The sequence below is a fragment of the Octopus sinensis genome, linkage group LG10, assembly GCF_006345805.1.
Source record: "Octopus sinensis linkage group LG10, ASM634580v1, whole genome shotgun sequence".
Classification (NCBI taxonomy): Eukaryota; Metazoa; Mollusca; class Cephalopoda; order Octopoda; family Octopodidae; genus Octopus; species Octopus sinensis.
The window spans coordinates 31,026,418-31,037,586 of record NC_043006.1 but is presented as its reverse complement, the minus strand read 5'-3'; the positions used below and the strand labels follow the sequence as shown (position 1 = coordinate 31,037,586).

The 11,169-nt window shown below is 37.1% G+C and overlaps 1 protein-coding gene across 5 annotated transcripts in view; it reads right to left on the bottom strand.

Moving 5' to 3' along the window:
* LOC115216157 (zinc finger MYND domain-containing protein 11-like) overlaps nucleotides 1–11,169 on the bottom strand; it is a 178,033-nt gene that overhangs the window by 6,653 nt on the left and 160,211 nt on the right. For all 5 annotated transcript variants that reach the window (XM_029785353.2, XM_029785350.2, XM_029785351.2 and 2 more), the window contains 5 exons: nucleotides 9,684–9,761; nucleotides 9,078–9,199; nucleotides 7,534–7,607; nucleotides 7,105–7,361; nucleotides 4,814–4,936 (listed from right to left, as the gene is read on the bottom strand). In XM_029785353.2, the coding sequence (XP_029641213.1) occupies nucleotides 4,814–4,936; nucleotides 7,105–7,361; nucleotides 7,534–7,607; nucleotides 9,078–9,199; nucleotides 9,684–9,761 (654 nt within the window). The remainder of the gene's footprint in view (nucleotides 1–4,813; nucleotides 4,937–7,104; nucleotides 7,362–7,533; nucleotides 7,608–9,077; nucleotides 9,200–9,683; nucleotides 9,762–11,169) is intronic.

Here is an 11,169-nt window from a genome sequence, read left to right as displayed (position 1 = left end):
CTGGGTTCTCATTCCTAAGGTATTTGTCAATGTTATTATTATTATTCAGGTCACTGCCTGGAATCAAACTTGGAATCTTGAGGTTAGTAGTTAGGGCATACAGTGTAGTGGTTAAGGGCACAGGCTACTAACCACAAGATTCCAGGTAGTGACCCGAATATTAATAATGATGATAATAATAATAATAATAACATCGAAAAATACCATAGGAATAAGAACCCAGGTTCGAAATTTCCCCAAGACACCTGATGAAGGCTGGAGGGTATACCAACTGAAACGTTGTGTTAACAACAAACAAGATGAGGACAAATATCCGTCAAATGTAAATAATGTAAGTGCAGTGCTTTCTAACCAAAGACAGTTCTCAAAAGATTCAGTAAAAAGAAGGAAGACGAAAGTGGAAAACCACTTTAAGCTTTACAAAGTAACATGCTTGTTATATGAAAACGAAAAGTTAGAGATAGAATATAAATCATGAAAGAGTTATAAGATGTAGTGAGATCAAAAGTATCTTTTGGCAGATCAAAATGGAAGAGAAAAAAGAGTGACTGTTTCTTGTAAACAGATAAATATTGATCCCTTCTGCAATATAGAAATGAATATGGAAAGACAAAATGTTAAAAATATCGAAGAGTCTCTTGTTATAAAGTATTGTGAGATAAGGAGTGTTGATGAGAGGAATACAATGGAAGAGGAAAATAAAGAGAAAATGTTTATTGTTCCAAGTAAATATTTAATGATTTGCCTCTTTATTCAAGCAGTGATGTGACCTTCAAATGATAGCATTCATTAAGATTTCTGATCTGACGTTTAGACAGCTGATGCATTTGTTAAAGTTTTGAATATGAGAATCTTCTCGGCTCTGTATAAGCTGCAAGTTTTGTCCCATTTCTATACAATCTGTACATCTTGAAGATCTTCGACATAGTGTTGAAATACGTAGCATGTTCTTTCAAACAACAAACATATGTGGATAATTTGATGGTATTTCTTTTTACTATATTCTGAAGGAAAAACTAGATCTAAAGTATCAAGTCTGGTTTTATGAAACTAACTTCTACCACATATAATCCCTTAAGTGTTACGTGATTGCTTAAATATGCTATTAAGTTTTTCATTTTGAGAGTACAACTGTAACTTAGTTTAAGGTTGTTTCTGTTCTTTATCAGTTGTTAGGAAAACGCTTATTAAGGGTAGGAAAGTTTTAACAATGTGTGTGTGTGCATGCATGCACTTGCATTCTAACACCCTCGACCTGTCCCTCTCTATATATCTATATGACAATGTCATGAGGAAAAATTCTACATTATCCAATCAAACAATATCACTAAGCTAAAAGAAAATCTTGAGAGAATATGTTTGTGTTGTCTAAACCTAAAAATCCCAATACGGAATGGTTTGTTGGATAATTATGACTAAGCAAATAATCAAGGTCAACTCTTACAGATAAGATTAATAATTATCTGTGAAATGGATATTCTGACTTCACATTTATTAGTGCCCTGACAGAAATCTTTTAACTAGGTTATAATATATCGTATTAATGACATTCATTAAGAAAGGGTATATTAACTGAGGTGAGTGTTAAATGTAATAATGAAAGATGATGGAGTAATAGGTGTTTCATTATACCTGTAACCAAAATATTCAACCCTTTTATTAACATATTTTTATTTTCGGATAATGTTTTCTTTTTTCCTTTTTCTTTTTGTAGTAACTCATTCACTCTCGTTTTGGGGCTTTTTAGGGGCGTCAGAAGAATAAAATGTCCAAATTATACCGAAAAAAATTGAATACACTTTTTTTTGTTTTTTACGAATTTGCTGCTTTACAGAGTTAACTCCCTTAAAAACTTATGAACTTTTATATTTATTTCTCCTGTATTTTCTATTTACTAGGTCATTGCCTGTTGCTATGCTGCCAGTAAAAATATTTGTTAATCATGTACATACCTTCATAAATTGATCACAGTGAAAGTCTTTTTTTGAAGTTTGTGTTAGATTGTCTACATGTTGAGAGACACAGAAACAGCCCCAGAAACAAACGACCAAGAAACAAAAATAACTATATGTATACGTATAGCCATTTTTTGGAGTCTATGTTGTGTTGTTGACAGATTTCCAATTAAAATTCCCATATTTTAAATCAAAACTTGTTGGTTACTATGGTGACAACACCACCTATCTATTTTACACACACTCTCTCTCACTGTCTCATCCAGCAACTTTTTCTCCTCCCCTTCTAATAATGTGATATATATCTTGATTCCTCCCTCTTATAAATGTTGTGACAGACAGACAGACAGAGGTACGTTTCTTGTTTATAATATATAGGATTTCTCCCATATTTATCTCAAGTGTGAAAATTCAATCTTATAACAGCAACCCACAGAAATATTTAAGTAATCTGACATTTGGCAATAAAATTCTGAGATTTCTAGTGGCAGTAACTGGTTAAAGGTAGATGAACCATAAGAGGATAAAAGCTGGTTCTGTGTGTGAAATTACACAAACACATTGGTTTCACTCCCTTTCTCTCTCTTCCGTCATAAAAAAAAATATCAGTTTTATATTAGTTGGTATTGATGTTAATGTTTAATCACCAGGTCAGCCATGAACAGTAGATTTATAATCAAGGGACTTCCAACCATGGCCATCATGTCTTATTTTTCTAGACATGGTACATCTATATTACCCAATGTAAGACGGTGTGCTGGCAGAAACGTTAGCACACTGGGTGAAATGCTTAGTGGTATTTCGTCTGTCTTTACGTTCTGAGTTCAAATTCCACTGAGGTCAACTTTGCCTTCCATCCTTTCGGGGTCGATAAATTAAGAACCAGTTGCATACTGGGGTTGATCTAATCCACTGGCACCTTCCCCCAAAATTTCAGGTCTTGTGCTTAGGAATAGTAAAGAATATATTACCCAGTATGTCTTCCCATTGATTTTTTATACAGACTGTCATTTCTACTAAGTTTAATGAACACACAAAGGCTCCCTCTTGACTCAATCTGATATTAGTTTTTTGCAAGGTTAACATGGTACTCCACACCTCAAGTTATCTTACTACTCCAAATCTTGCAACATTGACAATAGTATCCTCTTCTGTATATTCTGCTAAGATTCCAGCATTATTATTTTCATTCCTGGTTTATACTTTGGAGCAAACAACCAAAAACTGAAAAGTGCTTATCCAGATGGAGCAACTTAACCATTTAACATGCAGATTACTCTGTCAAATCTTAGGCTTGATTTATTCAAATTGTTTTGAATTAATCAAACATTATCTTGTCACTTTGAGATTTTGATGAAGGGATTGTTTATTTTTTGAATGACACTGCAGGGTAGGTGTGAGAAGCAAAATATGGCCTATTTGAACATAAAACACATTGAATATTTCGGCTAGGTATGGCCAGTTTAAATGCTAAATGGTTAAGGGGTTCATCATCATCATCATCGTCGTCCACTTTCAATGCTGGCATGGGTTGGATGGTTTGACTGAGGACTGGTGAGTCAGGAGGCTGCACCAGGCTCCAATCTGATTTGGCAAGGTTTCTACTGCTGGATGCCCTTCCAAATGCCAACTACTCCGAGAGTGTAGTGGGTTCTTTTATGTGCCACTGGCACGAAGGCCAGTCAGGTGGTACTAGCAACGACCATGCTCAAAAGGTGTTTTTTATGTGCCACTTTCACAGGAGCCAGTCAGGCAGCACTGGCAACAAGCATGTTCAAATGTTGTTTTTCACATGCCAGTGAGGCGACACTGGCAATGATCACGCTTGAATGGTGCTTTTTACACGCCACCGGCATGGGAGCCAGTCAGCAGCCCTAGTAACATCACGCCCAGATGGTGCTTTTATTGTTCCACTGGCACAAGTGCCAATAAGGCGGTACTGTCATCGGCCACATCAGTGCTTTTGATTACACTTACCTCAACAGGTCTTTGCAAGCAAAGTTTATTCTCCAATGAATGAAGGCTACCCATAAGTGGGCTGGTGAAACATATAATGATGAATTTCTTCTGACAACGCAAGAGCCTGAATGTTGTAAAAAGAGTGAATCATTTGTCCGTTTAAAGAAAAATTTCTGCTCAAAAAGAGGGTCCTGCATGAATACTGATAAAATGCAAAATAACCTCAACGCTGGTAGAATGGTAAGATATGAAGACAGAACTAATTTAGATAACAAAGTATCTGTCTCAGTTCTCAGCCAATTTAATCAACCAATTAATATTTATCTAATTCAGGGAAATGTAACAAATGGGATAATTGTGTCAGTATGAGCTTTGCAACATGGCTATTGTACAGCTGCTAACATTTGACTCAGTATTAAAAGCCAGCTGAGTACTTGTCTTGTACTGCTGCTAAACTTCTACATAGTTCCTATTTATGAGTTGGAAAACAAGGCTGATAAGGAATAGCCAAATAATGTAGAGATTGAAAAGGGATAGCAACCATCAATTTAGCCAGCAGCAACTCTTTCCTTGTTTATAATACATAAGTGAAAAACCTGGTGTTTAAGGATATATAAATATAAGTGAATGAGAAAAAAATAAAGCATCCCCACCCTTCATCTCCTTACCACTCAATCCCTCCATCACTCTTCTATCTACTGCATTATTCTGCTGCTGTTAGTAATGAAATTAGAACCTGTTAGTAAAAACCATTCCATGCATCTCAAGCATAGAAAGTGGGTGTGATGATAATGATGATGAGGAGGAGGGTGCTGATGATGATGGCAGCAGTGACGATGATGCTGATGGCAGCAGTGACGATGATGCTGATGATGATGAATGAAAACACTGTTACTCACCGTGGATGGAGTTGCTTGACTAGCAGTATGCTTATAGGCAACCTTTGAAGAACGTGGTGCGGGGCTTGTTGATATTTTATCTACACTTGAAGAGACAACATTCACATTTTCTGGTGTCAGGATCTGCAAGAAGAGTAAAACTATGAAATGATCATCATCATCGTCATCATTTAACATGTCTTCCATGCTGGCATGGGTCAGGCATATATATATATATATATATATATATATATAAACATACATACAAACAAACATATGCATAGTGAATTTCATCTGTCTTTACATTCTGAGCTCAAACTCTGCCAAGGTCAACTTTGTCTTTCATCCTTTCAGGGCCAATAAATTAAGGACCAGTTGAGCAATGGGGTCAATGTAATCAATTTACTCCCTCCACGAAATTGCTGGCCTTGTACCAAAATTTGAAACCGTTATTATTATTATAATAACTTTGATTTGAAAAGGAAACTAGGGCTTAAGAGGGATGTGCTGACCCCCACCCTCACTCCAGTGAGTTTGTTGAAATAAGTGAATGTGGTGATGAAGGCCCTGAGTGAGTAGGCCTACTCTAAGCTGGGAATACAAAGACAGAGGAGCATTTGCCATGGTATTCCCAGTGAATGGGGTGGCTTAGGATCTGTGGGGTTCCTTGGCTGCCCTGGGTGGCATTTTACCCTTATTGAAGATTTTGGTTCTTAAGATTTTTTTTGTAAATTATTATTGCTTGCATGTTTCCTGGCACCTCCCGCCCATCATTTGTCCTTGTATTACCTTAAATGTTTCTGTGGCTTTTGCACCAATAAAGAAAATTATCATTATTCGAAAGGTATCATTACAGTTTCCTTTTCACTCTTCAAGCTCTTGATTTCACTTAATCTGGCTAATTCTGTAAGAGCAGACAACAACCTGTTGTCAAAGGTCTCATTCCACAATGTTTCACACCCAAGTACCAATCTCAGAATCCTTGTCGTTGTTGTCATTTTTTTTTTTTTTTCTTTTGCTGAAAATTTTCAATTCTTGACTCATTTTTACATTAAAACTATGTTTTTATTCTCCCACTATAAGCTACCCCACCTGCTCTTAGTTTCAGTCAAGATTCCCATCCACCACCCTCCATTCACCAAATCCCACATCAAGCACAACAAGCCATCTTTCATTCCCTTGTCACTGTTTAATGAACTTGTCTAATTCTTCAGACTCCAAATCAATTTTTCCCAATTTCATTCTTCCTGCATACTTTATCCAACAGCTCCATTATCTACAGGACAGACTAAACAATACACGCATTACCACAGTTTACAATTAGAGAATTAGACTTCATTCTCAACATGTTTTTACATTGATTCTTTCTGAAATTGAAACCTTCATTTTGGTCAGTTCTTAAGCCAATTGTTTAAAGTCTACAGGCAACTTTCCGGAATTTCACTACTGTCCACTTTTTTTTTTTTTTTTTTTGACAACTAAATGAATTGTGGCCTGTTCAATAAAATGTTCCCTGCAGAGTTGCAATAAAATGTCTGCAGTTGGATTCCAACTCATGATATTGAGATGGTAGTTCAGTACTTTGTCTACTCGTGATTAGTTCATACCTTATATTGCTTTTAACCCTGTAGTGTTCGCATTATTCTGCCAAAATTAATACTTTTTTATCCATATTGTTTTGAACTAATCATACATTATCTTGTAGTTATGAGATTTTGATGAGGTAGCTGTTAATTTTTAAAACGATTTTGTAGGGTTGGTGTGAAAGACCAGATCTGGCCATTTTGAACATAAAACAGGCAGAATACTTTTGGCCGAATATGGCCAGTTTAAATGCTAAAGGGTTAAAGAAAATATATACATGTATGTATGTAAATACCTTATAATATATATATATATATATATAGATAGATAGATAGATAGATAGATATATTACTTTATTAAATTTGAGAAAAACAAATTTCCAAATCAATCAGGTACAACCCTTTAACATTACGTGCATCTGCATATCATGCAGTGGGGTCTTGATTATCATATATTTCTAGAAATATACAAAATATATGATAGAAATCAATAATAATTCAGTTTGGGGAGATTAATAGATATGCGGGTATTCTATTTCAGATAATACAAAAAAATAACCTCATGAATAATATATCTGAAGGTAAACTCGTGATATCTATTTGCACATCATGAAATAATACTTTAAAGGATATAACCAGTATACCAGCAGGGTATATAATATACTTCTTTAATTATCTCCTAATTAAATTAAAATTATCAATTATGCAGCAAAATTTCATATACATTACCTTTGTTTTCAGCTTGGATGTATTTTTAGGGGGAGCCACACTAGTTGAAGTGACCTCACGAGTCTCGGTGTCATCATCTGCTTCTTCATCTTCATCATCATCATCGTCATCATCATCTTCCTCCTCATCCTCCTCTTCCTCATCATCTTCCTCCATATTGTTTTCCATCTCACTGTCTCCGTTGTTGCTGCTTTCATCAACTTGTTCCTCCAGCAACTGGCGATGTAGCTTCAGCTCCTCGCAAGCTTTTATAAACCCTGCAATGAAGAAGTACCACAAATGCACAAAGTTTCTCATTAGAAGAGAGGTAAGTGATGTAACTGGATTATTCCATCACTCCACGCATATCTCTCTCTCTCTCTCTCTCTCTCTCTCTCTCTCTCTCTCTCTCTCTCTCTCTCTCTCTCTTTCCCATTTTCCTACACTTACCTTGGGTTCGTTTGGATGTCACAGTCTTAATATTCACACTAATTGGTTTAATGTATTCTTGAGGGATGAGAGCCCTACAACCAAAATTAGATTAAAAGTCAATAAATGGAAGTATAGTTTTGTAGCTACACGCATTCATATATACACAGATTATATGGAATTTCTTGGACAGTTCTGGTTTAACACCATTAGCAATTCTCCACATGTTTAGACCAGCAAATGTTTCACAACTCTGAGAGTCAGTCACAGAATAAATAGTACCACTCAGGCCAAAGATTTGAAACAGTTGTCTTGTGATTCACCAAATATTTTTACACGCAACACATATATATAAATATACACACACATAAATATATATAAATAAATAAAATGGGCACAGGCATGGCTGTGAGGTAAGAAGTTTGCTGCCCAACTACATAGTTCCAGTTTCAATCCCACTACATGGCATCTTGGGCAAGTGTCTTCTGCTATTACCTTGGGCTGACCAAAGCACTGTGAGTGATGCAGTAAATGGAAACTGAAAGAATCCTGTCATATATATATATATATATATATATATATATATATATGCGTGTAGATTTCTCCTCCACCACTACCACTTGACAACTAGTGTTTGGTGTGTTTATGTCCCCATAAATTAGCGGTTCAGCAAAAGGGGATTGATAGAATAAGTGCCAGGCTTCAAAAAGAAAAAATGAGTACTGGAATTGATTCCGTCAACTAAAACTCTTCAAGACTCTGCCCCAGCATGGCCACAGTCCAATAACTGAAACAAGTAAAAAATAAACATGTGTATGTGTACACATCTATATCATCGTCGTCGTCGTTTAACGTCCGCTTTCCATGCTGGCATGGGTTGGACAGTTTGACTGAGGACTGGCAGACCAGTAGGCAGCACCAGGCTCCATTCTGATCTGACAAGGTTTCGACAGCTGGATGCCCTTCCTAATGCCAACTACTCAGAGTGTAGTGGGTGCTTTTTACGTGCAACTGCCATGGGAGACAGTCATATATATATATATATATATATATACACACTCACACACACACCATGATTTTTTAGAGGGAAAATGGTTATAAATATAAACCAATAAGTATAACAGAAACATTTTGCATTCAAACCAACAAGGGGAGGGTCTATGTAATTGCTCCATTTGCTTAGAAATGGTAAACAACCACACCCTACCATCTTCAAAAAGTAAGGACATGTAAGTTAATGATGTACTCTAAAATCTATCATCATCATCATCATCATCGTTTAACGTCCGTTCTCCATGCTAGCATGGGTTGGACGGTTCGACCGGGGATCTGGGAAGCCAGAAGGCTGCACCAGGCTCCAGTCTTATCTGGCAATGTTTCTACAGCTGGATGCCCTTCCTAACGCCAACCACTCCGTGAGTGTAGTGGGTGCTTTTTACGTGCCACCTGCATCATATTTCCATCATAAGGTTGGAAAATAAATGAGGTGGTCATGACTGGAATATCTTTGGATATAAGTTTACCGCTTCATTAGGACCAACCCTAAACAACAATAATATTCTTACCTTTGATGGTAGCCCCCAAAAAAGCGGACATCATGTTTACTATCTTCCGTTACCCGAATGACTTTGGCAGGCCAGTAGCTAAAGCCCTTCAGTTTTGCGTAAACAAGTTCATGGGGTGGTTTCTGAAACAGCAGCGAAAAGCAAAAGTTATTCATAAAGTCTAGAAAATATAACAACAATGTTAAGATCAGTCAATCATCATCATCATAATTTAACATCCATTTTTCATGCTGGCATGGGTTGGACAGTTTCACAAGAATCTGATAAACTGGAAAGCAACATCAGGCTCCAATCTTCTGTACTGGAATAGTTTCTATGGCTGGACGCTCTTCATAATGCCTACCACTTTACAGAGTGTACCGGGTGCTTTCTATGAGGTACCAGTACCAGTGATTATCAACTACCTTTTTTGGTACAAAGAGGGACAGCAATACCAAACTTTTCTTGGAAAGGAGAGGCAGAGCTCACTTCTGGATGTAGTGGGAAAAACTATAGCTGAAGAGTGTTTAGTGCTAAACACAAAATATCAAGTTCAAACTTTCCAGTGAAAAAAAAAAAAATGGAATGAGAGGAAATTAACACTGAGACTGTAATTGAGATACTTACACATGGCTTACAAAACCAATTTGCAGGTTTAGAGTTTGACATGTAGTAACAATTCCAGCACTGACAAATCTCATCAATCTGCAAGACAAACCAAAATGGAATCAACACAACTGTCATAATTATAGAATGCATTGGATAATTAAATATGATAACACAACTATACAATTATGTTGCATAATTATATAACAACCATAATTATAAAATACATTGGACAATTAATATAAAACAACCGTAATTATATAATATATTGAATAATTATAATAATACAACTATTTCAACATAATTCATCATCATCATCATCATTTAACATCTGTTGTCCATGTTGGACAGTTTGACTGGGCTTGTACGCTGGAAGGCTGCACCTGACTCCAGTCTGATTTGACATGGTTTTCTACAGCTGGATGCCCTTCCTAATGCCATCCACTTAACAGAGTGTAATGGGTGCTTTTACGTGCCTCCAGCACAGGTGCCATTTGCATGACACCAGGGTGCATTTATGTGCCACCAACACAGGTGCCAATTTGCGTGACACCAGTATCTGCCATGACTGCAATTTTGCTCAGCTTGATGGGTCTTCTCAAGCACAACATAATACCAAAAGTCTCAGCTATTGCCTCCATGAAGCTCAACTCTCAAAAGGAACTCAGCCACTCTGCCTCTGTGAGGCCCAACATTCAAAAGATGTTCTTTACGTGCCATCAGCACTTGGTTTGATGAGTCCTCATTATATGTATAATTAATAGTGCAACTATAACTATAGGCACAGGTGTGGCTGTGTGGTAAGAAGTTTGCTTCCCAACCACATTGTTCCAGGTTCAGTCCCACTACATAGTACACTGGGCAAGTGTCTTCTTCTATAACTTTGGGCCAACCAAAGCCTTGTGAGTGGAATTGATAGATGGAAACTGAAAGAAGCCTATTATGTGTGTGTCTGTGTACTTTTGTGTGTGTTTACTCCTCTACCACTGCTTGACAACCGGTGTTTTACATCCCTGTAACTTAGCAGTTTAGCAAAAGAGACTGATAGAATAAGTACCAAGCTTAAAAAATTTATGTGGAGGCACTTGGCTTAGTGGTTAGGGTGTTGGACTGAGGATTGTAAGATTGTGATTTCCATTTCTGGATAGGGCAATGTATTGTGCTCTTGAGCAAGATTCTTCATTTCCTGTTGTTCCAGTCCACTCAACTGGCAAATGTGAGTTATCCTGCGACAGGCTGGCATCCCATCCAGGTGAGGAATACATATGCCACAGAAACTGAGAAACCAGCCTCGTGAGTCTATGTGACTCAGGAAGGAACTTTATCTTTTAACCCTAACATAGGTGCAGGAGTGGCTGTGTGCTAAGTAGCTTACTTACCAACCGCATGGTTCCAGGTTCAGTACCACTGCGGGGCACCTTGGGCAAGTGTCTTCTACTATAGCCTTGGGCCGACCAAAGCCTTGTGAGTGGATTTGGTAGACGGAAACTGAAAGAAGCCCGTCGTA